Source organism: Crocodylus siamensis, chromosome 4 (genome assembly GCF_052110815.1).
Source record: "Crocodylus siamensis isolate JL-2025a chromosome 4, ASM5211081v1, whole genome shotgun sequence".
Classification (NCBI taxonomy): domain Eukaryota; kingdom Metazoa; phylum Chordata; order Crocodylia; family Crocodylidae; genus Crocodylus; species Crocodylus siamensis.
Window position 1 is genome coordinate 185,043,595 of NC_143398.1, and position 14,870 is coordinate 185,058,464.

Sequence of the window (14,870 nt, forward strand, 5' to 3'; positions counted from 1 at the left end):
CCCTCTCTCCTGCCCTGCCCAGAGGCTTCCAGAAGAGACCCAAAACAAATCCCCGCTCTTGTTAATTGTAAGTGTGTCAGTTTTCCTGCATAGATTCCAACATGGATCCCTACCCTTTGCACACAAGCCCACAGACTCAGGAGTTACACTGTGCCCTTCTTGTCACCCTGCATGACTCCCGCCAGAGGCTGTGGGACATTATACATGCCCATCTGCAACTGACTCAGCAGGTGTTCATGCTGGCACTTGCCTTCCTGCCTTGGACCCAGAAGTCTAGTGGGGCCACTTATCACTTACCCTGTGGCTACCAAGTGACCTAGAGCTGGCTCATTATTTCCACCTGGTTAACGAAGCTGAAGCTTTCCTGGACACCGCTGACTCCAGGGTGCTGTAGGAAGGTGCTGTGTAGGGAGGTCTGGGCAGAGAAATCATGGTGCTGGGAAGCAAGCCACAGTGCGCCCCTGCCAGAACATGTGCACCCAAGACAGACCAACTGGCAGGGAGTTCCAGTCAGGGAAGCCCTGGAAGATTATCTCCTGGACTGCCAGGATGGTGGGGGGCAGTCTCTGGAAGAATAAGGCCTGATGACACTGGGGGGTTTGAAGCTCTGAATGGTTGTACCCCAGCCTTGGGTAGAGGAACCAGTCTGCCTAGCTCTTAGGATGGGACCCTCCTGAGAGACTCAAGCAGGCACTTGCTCCTTTCACCCTGTGGCCCCAGCAATACAGGGTCATGCCAGGATTCCAGGTTTCCTGGGAACACATAGAGATTGCTAACTCATGGGACACAGGCAGAGCTCCCCAACCCTCCCTGTCAATGCAAAAGCAGTACTTTCTTCCTAACCTCTCCATGGTGAAATTCTCTTGGGACCATAGGCAGGAGAATTATTACTGTGCTCAGGGGAAGCCCGGGGGGGCGGGGGGCGGCTCTCTCTACACCCTGCTCCTTCTGCAGGAGATGCCCCCAAAAAGGTGTTCCAGTCCTGGAATGGTATTGCATGCTTTGATGGCATGGCTGAAAGCCAGGTGATACCATTCAACATGAGAATCAAGCTCAAGTGTTATCTCTGGCTCCAACATGCTGACCTGAGAATCAGGAGGTCTCATCCATTGCAACAACTATTGATGCAGCACTTGTCTTCTGAGAACCAGGCCAAACACATTTTCCACCCACCTAATAGCACCTGAGTATAGACCTGCCCACTGCTCTCAGTAGCAATGCTTGGTTCTTATGCTTATAGATGAGAAGGAATGGAAAAGAAGCTGTCTGGCTCCGGCCTCTCCTCACCATGGGCTGTGATGGGCTCTTTGTGGTCCTTGCTGTCACTAGTGTACCCAGACACAACAGTGGGGGATGCCAGACCACGATGGGGCAGGTTGGTATGTGCTGTCCTGGGGAATAGAAGAGGGGGACACTTTCTGGGAAAAGACCAGGGCTGCATGGGGTCTTGAGTGTTTGGTGCAGTGACTGCTTCTGCTGTGACACTTGGAGCTGCCTTGCAGCCATGGACTTGGGAATACGCCAGTCAAGTGACTTCTGCAAACATCTCCAGGACATTGACCTGAGAATAGCCCTCACTCCATCACCCACTGGCAGCTGCGCTTGCTTTTTTGCTTGGGACTCCTGCCTTCGCAACAGTGCCTGTACTGGTGAGCAAGGGAGCAAGGGGGAAAACCTTTCTAGTCACTGATATAATATTATGTCTGCAGTTCCTGGTCCCTAATGCAATGTAAAGCACCAGTTCCTATCGTTCTGCATTTTCACAGATCCCTGACTTGAACTTCCTATTTGCCACCCATCCGTATGGTGAGGCACAGTACAGCTCACAAAATCACAGCACCTGTCACTACTTCTTAGTCTTTTCCTGCTGATTAAATAACTCCTTTGGATGATATTTCACAGGCTGCAGTAGGGGATGCTAGGTTTGGTGGGTGCTTGGACCAGCTCTGTAATTAAGGACCAATGGGCAGGTTGCACAGGAAGTTGTGGGGAGGAAGGGTTAAGACCCTTGTTGTAGTTTGAGGGGGGAAGGCCATGGTTCCTGCTGTGATAGATGAGGAAGCAGGGTAAGGCAGGTGTTGTTCCATCATTTGGGGAGGGGTCAGCACTTTTCAGCAACAGAGGATGGCCTGCAGGGATAGGCAGGGGGCGTGACTAAGCCAGACCTATATTAATACTTATTAACTGATGAAGTGTGAAAAACCCAAGGTCATGGGCTGCACCTCTGGCTCATGTCAGAAATGGGTTGGGGGTGTCAGGAAGTCTGGTCGGTGTTGAGTGAATAAAAGAGCAATTAGCTTCCTTGGCCATGAGCCTTATCCAACCAGGCTGGAAGCATCATACCAACCCCCACCCCACTCTCTCCATGTAGAAGACATTCCCTTTGAAAGTCAAAGCAATACACATTAGGAACCACTTGCTACCATGAGGTGTGGAGGGTGTGGAGGGGCACCAGAAGTGCCTTCAGATGATAGTCTTGGACAGTTGTAGGACCCCAATGTCGTGCTACCACCCCACACTCCTATCCATGCATGTACACCATACTTGGTCACTGCCTTGGGGAGGGGAGTGAGGGGGAGAGGAATGGGATTCCCTCTGCACCTGGGTCCCCATCCTGCCCAGGTGGTGCAGTGCTGACTGTGCAGTAGGCTCTGCCTTGGGATTATCAGGATCAGTACCAGGATCAGAATGAAGGGTGGGCACTATTAGGATCCCCGTGGGTGCTCTTTGGCCCTCCAGGCTGGGGATGGGAGGGGACTGGGTGCTCTTCAATTCCTTGTGCTGGGACCAAGAGGACTGGCAGGTGATCTCTGTATCAGTGGCAGGGCCTCTGAAGAGCTGTGGGAGGAACACCCTTGGCCCCAACATGGGAAATGGCATCTCCAGGCATAAGGCATATGGCTTCCCCGCACATTCAGAGGGGTCAAGGTCCATCAGGGAGCAGGTGCCCATTCCAGGGCTGCTTGCAAGGTAGATGGCATGCCCACATCCTGCACTTCAATCATTGTTCTGCCAGAGGTGTCCCACAGGTCCTGCCCCTCTGTACCTAGAGCCCCACTACCTGGGAAGAAGTTAAGGGAGCAGTATTCCAGCTCTAGCTGCACCTGTGCTCCTGCTTCCCCTTTGTCCTTAGAGACCAGCACCAGCACCCACACCCCTGCTTCTCCTGTGTCCCCAAGGAGCTGCTTCTGCACACCCAGTCCCCCAATCTCCCCAGGGCCCTCCTGCTCCACCTGCTGCTGGGGCCGCCTTACTGCTTGAGAGAAAGTGGGGCAGCTCCTCAGAAGAGTGTAGTGTACCGTGTGCCTCTGGAGGTCTGTTTGGAATCACAAGGCTGTTTGAACTGGGTCTTCATCAATTTGATTTTGCCCCCGCACTGCCTCCAGTCCCAGCTGCGGCCCTCCTCTTACATCTTCAGCAACCTAAAGAACATCTCTTTGTTGCAGTACACACTGTGGAACTGCTCCTCAGTCTCCTCCTCACCCCAGAAGGCAATGAGATACTTCATCTCCTCAAGACCCCAGTTCTGTCCCCAGCTGCAGGTAGTGGAAAAAGAAGGGCTGGGCTTAGCCCTGGTGGTCAGGGACACCCCTGGAGCTGAGTGTCTTCAGGTAGCTTTCAATGTCAGCAGGTGGGTAAGGATCTGCCCATGAGAGTGGAGATGGGGGTACACCTGGCTGTGGATCGTGTAGCACAGCTCATTCTCATTCAGACTGGGTTTGAGTTTGGTCAGGTGTGTCCTCCACTCTGAAGTGAGCCCAGGTCAGCTGGCCATATCACCCTTAACCCTGATTTTTCCATGGGCATCCACCTGCCAGCACCAGCTCAGCTGGCCACACACCTCAGAGCTCCAAATTTTTCAGGATAGCTGGCCATGCCCTCCCAAGTCCTAAACTTTCTGGGGGCATTCATCTGCTGGCAACAACTGTCATAAATCTGAATAGCAAATTGAACAATTCCTCCAGCTCACCTCCCTGCCCACAGCCCTATCATTTGATCTCTGTTCCAACATACTCACCCTCACCTGTTTTCCCAGGACCAGGGATCTCATGAGAAAAGAGATATAACCAATTGTAGACTAGGTTGGAGGATATACACATATTCATTCCCTTAGAGGTGGTCCTCCCCATCATCCTTATTTTGGATGTATCCCAGGATACTAAAAGCAAAAACTCTAAGACTGTTGCGTGAAACTATGATGTCACCTTTAGCTCCCAAGTACATATTCATTGTGTTTAGATGAGTTTTTATTCTCTGCTATTGCTCTTTTCCTCCTAGGCACCTAATTATACAAGAAATAAATGTGAGATATAGTAAGGCAAGTTAATTCCTACTGTAGGATCTTGCAATGCATACGTTGCACATTTCTGTAGCAGTTATAGCTGACACCACAATACAATCAATCGATCCTAAAACAAGTAGTAGGGATGGGAGAGATCTCATCCATAACCTTGTCTTCCTTTGTTTCATGAAACCTTTTTTTATCAGTCACTTGGGTGATGCTGTTTTTTATTGCTATGGGAATGGGAATGATTCCAAAAAGGCTGTGACCTAACATTTTAGTCTGAAGAGACAGAAGGAAGAGACTGGTTATTATACAGGAAAGCTCTTTCTGTGCATGCAATTATCTGATAGCTATCTATTTTGGGAAATGGGACTAAACAGGAGAGACATGTAAGGATCTGAGATTGAACTGACAGGCATTCATATTTGGAAGCTGTAAGATATATAAAAAATGCATATCATCTGTGGAAAATAATATAGAAAAAGGTAGCAAGACAGTGTAAGGGTTTAATCAATGTTATGCTAACCCTGCAATGTGGGTAAATGTCAACTTGCATTGCCTAAACAAGTAGTGCATAGTAGTGCATGAAGCTAGGTAAAAATTATTATGATTTAGAAAAGACAACAGCTGCAGCTTGGGCACCAAAATGCACTAGTTGAGGTGCCAGAATATGCACAGGCTCCACACATTCTGGACTTAATACAGTAACCAGAACCAACTGTACTTATTAATAAGTTAGAATAACAGAGAACATTAAATATCCAAAGTATCCCACAGTTGTTTCCTAATCTTTTCAGCATCCCTGTGAGGAAAAGAAAAGACAAATTGTCTTTATATAGCAAGTAGGAAAGCTAACACCAAAAAAATGTTAAGTAACCTGAAGCACATGAGTTAACAGTGAAGCTGGAACAAGAATCTTCATACACCAATTCCTAGTCACATGCCTAATCCAGTACAGTACTATTTCCCAAACTCTGATCCACTGATCACTGGCCAGGACAGTGGTACTATCTCCCCTTCTTATTTCCAGCTGCCAGTGCACATTAAAAGGCAGCTGAAAATAGAAGTAATCCTCTCCTACCTTTCCACAGAAGCAATTACTGTAGATGCCACCTGGAAATATAAATTGGAGACTAGCCAGTCCACATCAGTGTGTGCAACTGCAATTCATCTTTCTGTTAAAATGCTGTCTACCGCATAAAGCCCCTGCCCTAAGGCCATGCTGTCTCCCATGTATCGTTGTTTATAAGGTTGAATGTGATCCTTCTACTCATGTTCAGCCACATGAAGCAGATGGGAGAAGAGTATGAGTAGGCCTGGGGATAACTGTTTGCTATGAAAGTCCTTCCCCCATAAGGAAGGGAGCACAAAGGCTCCCCACAACTACTAACCTGCAGTAGCTTCAGCTAAGAAAATCCCTAGTTGATGTATCCTGAGGGAACAGAAAAGACAACTTCAGCTGAATTAGGATTGTCACTCTGATTTGCAATACAGTTTGTGTGTACTGAAACAACTCTGAGAAATCAGTATATCTGTACTTTGAAATCTCTTGCCAGGCAATTTTCTGTTCCCACATAATGTGTATGTAGAGTTTTATACTGTTGGTTTTTTTGCAGCTGTAACATATAAGCCCTTATCTATATACCACTGTTATCTCCCCATTCAATTTATAGAATCAGAGAGGGAGGAAAAACTGAAAGATGTTCTTCATACTAGTTACTTTCCGGATAAAGGAATGTTCTTCTCAAGGGAAAAAATTTGGATCATGTTCACGTTTAAACAAAAAAAAATCAGTGACCTATATCACTGCTTAACACAGAACACCAGAGGTCTAGGAAAGAACAGTTACCTGCTCCCCTAGCATGGATAGCAAGTGTAAAAGTAATGACTTTTAAGGCAACTGAGTTATATCCTTTTGAATATGGAACTGTGTGACAGAAGAGAACCTTTTTCCTATACCCAAAGTTGTCAGTGTCTGCCTTTCCTGTACAAGCATTTTAAAAACATGGATCAAAGTTGTTTCATAGCTTTACTCTCAGTAATGTGCAACATGAACATAATAGTGTTATTAAGAAGTCAAAAACAACTTATAACAGTAGCTACATAAGATTTCAGATGGTCAAACTTTCAACAATTACCTTTTGTTAAGTTCAGAAAATTAGCATATTTGTTAATCAAATCAATTTAAAAAGTAGCTTTTCAAAATAAAAGCAATGCTTAAATAAATAGAGTCTTTCATAACTGTAGAACACTTGGTTCTGTAAGAAGTAACACAACTACTACACTCAAGCACAGCACTTAAAAGATTGAAATGAGCATCATGAAAATAAAAGAGCTGGACCTGATAAGGATGATGGAGTGAGGATTCATTGCCTTGTTGTCCTGCATTGCCTGTGCACAATAGCATAATGGCATCATCTAATTTCCAAAATTATTATAAGGATTTGATGCATGTTGTGAACATTTAAAACTGCTGCACAAGAATACTGGTATTCTTTTTTTTCCCCATGCTATTTCTCTAGCTATATCTTTAGCAATTCTGCAGTTTTACTCTGAATTTCCAGGACAGCATGTTTCTTAAAAATGGGGAAAAAAGGTCAAAGCCTGCTTGATTTGCTCACCTGACTTAAATGGGATTACTAAGACAAGCAAAAATTGACCCATTTTCCAAACTTCATGTGAAGCTCACAGTTTATGAAGTCTATATTACTTTCCTTCAAATACTGCCACTGATGAGCACTTCAAAATTACTGAAGATCACCTTCATATTGTATTATCATAATCACAACCATCACTTCATATAAGAGGCTTGAATAGCTGTGTTTATTACCATGTAAGATAAATGCACTTCAGCTAAGGTTGTAGCTTTTCTGCAGAACTAAAATGCAGCAGCGACCTTCTTGAATGAAAGGACTTAGCTATTTCTTATATTTGCTGAATGTATGCCAAAGAGCGACTAACTAAAATTCAGTGAACTGTCCATCTGAAATCTAATTATGATCTATCCAGAAATTGTTTAATATTTCATTTACTTATTTTAATTGTTCATTAAAACTATGCTGCGAGTTTATAGCAACCCACTATTTCTACCCTCACAAAAATGGTTGTTGGTGAATTCTGTTTTTTTTAGTTTAAACAGCACAACATATTAAAAGTTGTAAATTAAAAGACAAAAACAGGACAGGAAAATGAAGCATAAAACTGGTACACATTCTCCCTATTTGTTTTGATTTTCAGAATTAACATCTGTTCAAAGATGACACAAGAATAAATTAGTAAAGAGATAATGTCACTCATGAAGGATGTTTTCTAAGATTCCACACGTGCTGACAAGCACGCACACACACAGGCAGCTCAAATTTATTAGAAATTCAACTACTAAAAGAGTTAACTTAGATAAATTAACTGCATTAAAATACTGACATTGTGAGGATTTTAATACTTCTAACACCCTGCAAGAGGGCATTACTGTGTGAATTTTTAAATACTTTAAAAAAATAGTTTAGAGTTATTGAAATATATGACAAATATGACAATGCTGCTTTCTCTCACAGCCTCCCATTCCCATCTCCAGTATCCTTCTCCTGTATTGCCTCAAGGGATCGTTTTGATTTTGGATCCATGTTCCCACTTCCAGTTTTGCTCAGTCCACATGACAAGCATGCCAGCTGGATTTGTTTCATGTTCTCTATGGCTTCATTCTTGGCATTTTTCAGCAGATCTCCTTGTCCCTAAGAGCATATATAAATACATGAAAAAGAAAGTCATGAATAATATAGATCATTAAGAATTTAAAAGTGAGCCTGACATTCTCACAGTTTTGTTAAAATTATCTTTTATGATGAAACAAGTTCCTCATTCAGTCAGCCCTGTTTCAAATCCCCTCAGGGTCTTCCTATTAATTTCAGCACAGACAGAAAAGAGTAAAATAATCTGACAGGTTTTAAAAAGCACTACACCCTTTGCTAACATAAAAGGCAGCCCAAATAGTCATAACAGATGGGGTACAGTGGATTGGGCTTTCAGATTTGGATTTCCGTGCCTTATATAATAATTGGTCAATACATTTATGCCTTTTCTAAATAGTTCATTGTTCTATAGATTATGCCTCCATCTGGCTGCTGATGCTGTGTTAAAGTGAAGTCTTTGGGTGCAGAACCCCAGGGACCAATTAAAACACAATAGCAGTTTATTAAGCTAATCCCAAGCCAACACTGTCATCATCAGAGGAAAGACCTTTTTCTCATCAAAGTAAATAATCAAGTCACTTTAATAAAAAAAGGATCTAGGCATCCTCTGAAATAGAAGACAAGTCAATAAGTTATAGATATGCTTGGTAGGATTTGCTTTTTATTGGTAAATGTTGATAAATGTCAATTTCACCAGAGGGGTGGGGACCTGAGGCTGTGAGTTGCAGAAGCAGTGAGGAGTGGAGAGGAGGAGGAAAGAGGGGAAGAGGGAAACTGGGGCAGCCTGAGGCTGTGGAGGGAGGGACAGGCACAATGGGAGGTAAGTGGTGGGGAGAACGTACAGATAGCAAAAGGCAAGCTTCCTGCCCCCCTCACTGCCTGCCTCACTGCCTCCACACTGGCTGCTCTCTACCACCTGCCCCCAATGCCTGTCCCATTATGCCCCCCACCTGCCCTATCACATTTCCCTCCTACTGCCTCCCCCACTGCTTGTCCCCCACCGCCTGCCCCATTACTGCCCCCCACATCACCTCTTCCCCCACCACTTGCAGTGGGGGGGAGGGTAAATGAATTTAAGATGATCCTCCAATAATTAGATTCCATACCTGAAAAATAATAATAAATTTATAAATTTTCCATGTGTAGAATCTAATTATTCAGTGGTCATCTTAATTTCACAGTCATCTTATACTCAGGTAAATATGGTAATAGGATTCTTTCATAACACATCAAAACATTGTAAAGACAAAATGCCCATTATATTATGCCATTCTACCTTTCAGTTAATAGAGAACATGCTGATATACAAATACAAAATTTTCTATGACATTCTTTGTCACAAAAATACAATCATTAACAGTTAGCATTTTTGAAACATCAAATAAAAATAAAAGCACTTATGTTACTAAGATTTACACTATAAAAGGAGGTAGGAGAGAGAGAAGGGCCTGCGAAATTAAAATTAGAAATTACTAATTTATAAAGTAACTTTCCTTTTTGGTCTATAAAGGATCATCTGATTTTATAAAGTATAATTGTGATAAAAATGTGAAGTATTATTAAAATACCTAGAAAACAATCTTGCAACCAGAATGATGCCTTTCAGTTGCTTAGTGAAATTTAAATTCGCCCACCTATAAAAAAGATAAGTCATCTACCAGCTATAATGTTTATGATTTTGTATATATATATTTTTAACAATCACATATGCTCTGAATTCATGCTGTTGATACCGGTAAATACTCAAAAAAAATCACCTCTGAAAGTTAATAAGCAATTCTTTCATAGAGTTTTATCCCAAAGGGAGCGGGAATGCTTTGAGCTGGATGTATAGGGATGTTCTATTCATAAGGGAGTACTTAGAAATATTGAAATATGTATTGGTCAAATACTACCATTTTAAATTCTGTAGAGTGACAAGAATGCGAGATTCATGGATTAGTGCTATAAAATTAAGACAAACAGGAGATTCTGCAGTGCTGTCAAGAGGCAGAATGGTTTTTCTTAACATCATATCATACCACGTGCAGATTTAAGCGTGTCAATCATTATAGCAGTTTTTTTACAATAGCTTTTCATTTTGAATATTGGTGTTAATAATAATTGATAATTTTGGTGAATAAATAACACATCCATAGTGTTATAAGCTAGCTGTACATCCTATATATTGTATGTATTTGTACATTCTTACAGGCAAATTATATAGCAAAAATCATGGGACAGAGCCCTGCATTTGCCCAAAGGGTAGAGACCAGGTATCCCAAACACACTAAATCATTGCGCTTGAGAAATATGAGAGTGATACATAAAAATAATGGGCACAGCTGACATTACTCTGATCTTCCCAGCCCCTGATATCATCCTATTGCAAAGATGTAATATTTCATTCATCCTAGTGACCAGAAGGATCTTCCTCTCCAAAAGAGTGTGACACATCTTTGCATACTATATTGCTTCAGTGCTGGTAAACAAAACGAAGAAACAATGGCGGCTTGCAAGCTCTTCAGTACTGGAAAACAATGGCAATTGAAGATGTTATCTTGTGCCTGAGAACACAGTTACATCATCTCCTGATGACATGAGCCTGTCCCTAGTGAACAATGTAAACCAAACAGATGTTAAAAATCCAACCTAATATGACAAAAATGAAAAAAGCAGGGACCAGATGTGATATTCTTTACAAAGTCTTGTATTTCAGCAACATGGCAGCTATAGAAAAAATATACAAATATTTTGAAAGATTAGAAGATGGTTAACAGTCAAGGTTTGAAAAATAAGAAAGAAAATGTATGCAGCCCATATAGATGCAATTTTTTCATAAGTAGCCAAATGGATGACAAAGTAGTAACATTTATGATATAATGAATAGTTACACCACACTGATGTTAGCATTCAGTAACGTGTCACTTCAAATAGGTTAATTTTACTATGAAATATCTAAATTCTACAATTTATTCTGCACCTAAAATGCAACCCTATATAATTCCAAGATCTGGAATTATTGGTAGAGTTGGCTGTGGATTCTGTGACAAACCAGAATTTCTGCTGGAAAATGCTTGCTTGTCAAAACCAAAATGTTCTAGTTTTGACCAACATCCTATGAACCACAGGCAGGGTCCACTGGAATCCTACCTGCTTCCCTATCAACTAAATTGACAGGCTTTTGGGAAGCTTGGACTTGCAGATTTTGCAGCTCCTGGGAAACATTGCTTTGAGAATCAAGGGGTGTATCTACACATTCATTAATGTGTGGTAGTTATTGTGCATTAAGTTTAGAACTTGTATAACCAACTCACAATTGGGCAGTAGGCATTGAGGGTTACAGGTTGTACAGACAGGATAGAGTGGAGAAAAAAGGTGGGGGTGTCGCTCGCTAAGTTAAAGAACAGTATATATCCTCTATAATCAAGATGGGATCAGAGGAGGGCCAAACCAAGGTACTGTGGGTTAGGATACAAGGGGGCCAGGGGGAAAGGGACTTGGTAGTGGGGGTCTACTATAAACCGCCACACCAGTAGGATGAGCTAGACCTGGAATTCTCCAGACAGCTCTCAGATGCTGTACAGTCAACAGCTATGGTTGTCATGGGTGACCTAAACTACCCTGACATCTGCTGGGAGGGGCAGTCAGCCAAATCTAACCACTCATGTAGGATCTTAACCTGCACACAGGACCTCTACCTAATGCAGGAGGTATATGATCCCACTAGGGGAAATGCCTTGCTGGACTTCATGTTAACTACAGGGGATGATCTGGTGGGAATCTGCAGGTACAAAGTAATCTAAGGGACAGTAACCATCGATTGATTGAATTCACTATCCGGCAAAGGGTGGGTAAACTAACCAGCAGGGCTGAAGTGCTAGACTTCAGAAAGGCTAACTTCAGTGTGCTCAGGAGATTAATTAGTGAGGCATTAAAGGTCAAGAGCATTGGTGAAATGGGGGTCCAGAAAGAATGGTCGTTCCTCAAGGGAACAAACCTATGGGCGCAAAAGGAGACAATCCCATTCCACATAACAGGGGACAATGGGGTCAAGAAGCCCTCTTGGCTGAACAGGTAAGCCCAGAAAAACCAAAGGGCAAAGAAAGAGGTATACAGACTGTGGAAACCAGGGATAGCTACCAAGCAGAAGTATATCTCCCTGGCTCGTACTTGTAGGGAATCTGCTAGAAAGGTCAAAGCAGGATTAGAATTTAGGCTGGTGACAAAAATTAAGGAGAACAAAAAGTCCTTCTTCAGGTATATAGGGAGCAAAAGGAAGGTGCAGGGTAGCATAGGACCCCTACAGGACAAACTAGGGCAATTGGTGATAGAGAGAGGGGACAAAGCTGAGCTCTTCAGTATGTTCTTTGCGTCTGTATTCCTACACACAGATGAAGACAAATCTCCCAATGGATCAGGAGGGATACCAGCCCACCAACTGTTAGTGCAGACTTAGTGAAGAGGCAGTTGGAGGAGCTGGATGTGTTCAAACCCAGCCACCTGGCTGGGGTGCAGGGTGCCTCAGTGCAGGGGTTCCATAGCAGAGCCCCTACACTGAGACATGCAGACAGAGAAGCAGCTAGCCCAGGGCTGCCTGCTCCCCTGCCTCAAGACACACCGGGCCCCATCCAGCTGGGGAGCAGCTGGCTGGGGCAGTGTGCCTCAAGATGGGGCCTCCATGTGCCTAGGTGTGGGGGCTCCACAGCACAGCCCCCACCCTGAAGCACACAGAGACAGAAGAGCACCCAACCCAAGGCTGCCAGCTCCCCTGTCTCAGGGCACACTGTTCCCCTGTGCACCAGGGAGAGGCTGGCTAGCCCCAGCTCCCCCACCCCCTGTCCATTCCTCAGCATGGCTTCAGAATCATGGCGGTGCTCCTCCATGCTTGGAGCACTCTGGCTGTTGCCGTCAGCAAATCAGAGCATAAATAAAGCACGACAGACAGACAGACATAGGCTTTTATAATGTAGCAGGCTCACCTTTCAGAGCTTGGGTTGAGTCCCAGGCTTGAGATCCTGCTGTTTTGATTGATGGAACCCACCCACCAATCAGGAGGCAGCAGAAGAAATAAAGTCACGCCCCTTTCCTGAGGGGAGGAGGAGAAGAGCTCCCCTGGACCTGACTGAAGACTGTAAACTGTCAGGTCCAGAAGACTTCAGGGGCAGAGCCCTGGAGCATATAAAAGGAGCTGCATGCCCAGCATGAGGGGAGATGCAGCAAGGGACTCAAAAAAAGCTGGGGAGCTCTCCCCCAGCGGGCAATATGTCCAAGGTTCCAGAAGCTGGCACTGGAGGAGCAGCCTTGGGAGCGGTGTAAGACCACGTAGGCTGTTGATGGCACACAGGGTCAGCACGTGGAGACCTGGCCCTGGGAGCGGTGTGAGACTGCTTGGGCCCATCATGGTGAGCAGTTGGGTGCATGGAGCCCAGGCTTTGGAAGCCGCAAGCAGCGGCTCGAGCCTGCAACCCCGGCAGGGCCAGCAGGCAACACAGCACACAGGGCAGCGCACAGGGTAAAGGCCTTGGGGCTGCAGTGAGGCAGTTCAAGCCCCATGTCCCGGCAAGCGGCCAGGTCCCACAGTGCGCAGGGTGGTGCGCGAAGCCCAAGCTTTGGGAGCTAGGGAGCAGCGGAGGCTGCTCAGATTAGCCCCCCACTGTGAGGACATCTGGCCAGAGCCTGAAGGGCCCAGCCTATGCTAAGAGAACCCTCAGTGCCAAGCCAGGGCACAGGGAAATGGTAGTGCTGCAGCATGAGGCCCAGCACCCAGGAGCCAGCAGCAGTGGTGCAGCAGCTGAGAGGAGCTGAGCCCACGGTGCCCAGAGTGGGGCACAGGGTGGAGAAGAGCCCAGCAGTGCAGGAGAGGCCTAGAGAGCTGCTCCAGCAGAGGAGACTCCATCGAGCTGTGCCCTGACCACTGCCACCGGAGGAAGCATGAGTCATTGGGCTCTTGGGTCCCACAGGGGAAAGACGTTTGGGGTGGGCAAACCCAGAGAAGGGGCTGGGTGAGCAGCCTCCCTGCCTAGTCAAGGCCCTACAGGGAGGGGACCCTGGTGCTTCCTGGACACCCACCCCTATATCTTGCCATGGGACTATATTAAGGAATAGATGTTATTAAGTTTGTTCATGTTTGCACCTTATATTTTGTAATTGAAATGTTGTATTGTGATGTTGTAAATAGTATTATTTAGGGTTTGACCTTGGTTATTGGTTAGTGTTCTCTGTGTAAATATATGTATATGATACTTAGTTTTATGTTTATGTATATTATAACTTAATAAATTCTATATAGTTAAGAACTTTGGGCTTGGGATAACTCTACAGAGGAAAGAGGGATCTGCTTGAAATTCTGGCATCCCTCTCATAGAACCCCCTCCTGCCTACGCATCCTTTTCAATTGAGAATAGGGCACTCTCTTGGGTGTACCCAGGTTACAATAATATTAGAATTTACTACTAATTCTCCAGTTTCTCAAGGTCATTCTGAATCCTACTCTCCCAAGTGTCAGCAACTCCAGCCAGTTTGGTGGATGTGTACATTTGCTAAATGTGTATTCATCTCATCCTCCAAATTATCAATGAAGGTACTAAACAATGCCAGACAGACCCTTGGGGAACCCTGCTTGATAGCTTGTACTCCCTAGACATCACGCTTGATGACTATTCTTTGGGCAGTTTAATCCAACCTGTTATGTATCCAACAATACTGTATTTCCTTAGCTTACCAATGAAAATATAATAAAAGATAAGGTCAAAACTATGTCAGAGTCAAGGCATATCACATCCACTGCTCTCTCCCCATCCACAAAGTCATCTTGTCATAGCAGATCAGGTTGGTCAACAGGATCCTCAGTCCATGCAAACATATATGTAGCTGACATGAAATTAAGCAGTTCTACAGTGTAGTCTAAATGACGT

The 14,870-nt window shown here is 44.5% G+C and overlaps 1 protein-coding gene across 3 annotated transcripts in view; it reads right to left on the reverse strand.

The window, feature by feature from the left end:
- Positions 1 to 4,255: 4,255 nt before the first annotated feature.
- PLCL1 (phospholipase C like 1 (inactive)) overlaps positions 4,256 to 14,870 on the reverse strand; it is a 346,959-nt gene continuing 336,344 nt past the window's right edge. For 2 of the 3 annotated variants that reach the window (XM_090045169.1, XM_090045171.1), the window contains exon 6: positions 4,256 to 8,016. In XM_090045169.1, the coding sequence (XP_089901295.1) occupies positions 7,834 to 8,016 (183 nt within the window). In that variant the 3' untranslated portion in view covers positions 4,256 to 7,833. The remainder of the gene's footprint in view (positions 8,017 to 14,870) is intronic. The other variant, XM_090045170.1, reaches the window with a different exon arrangement.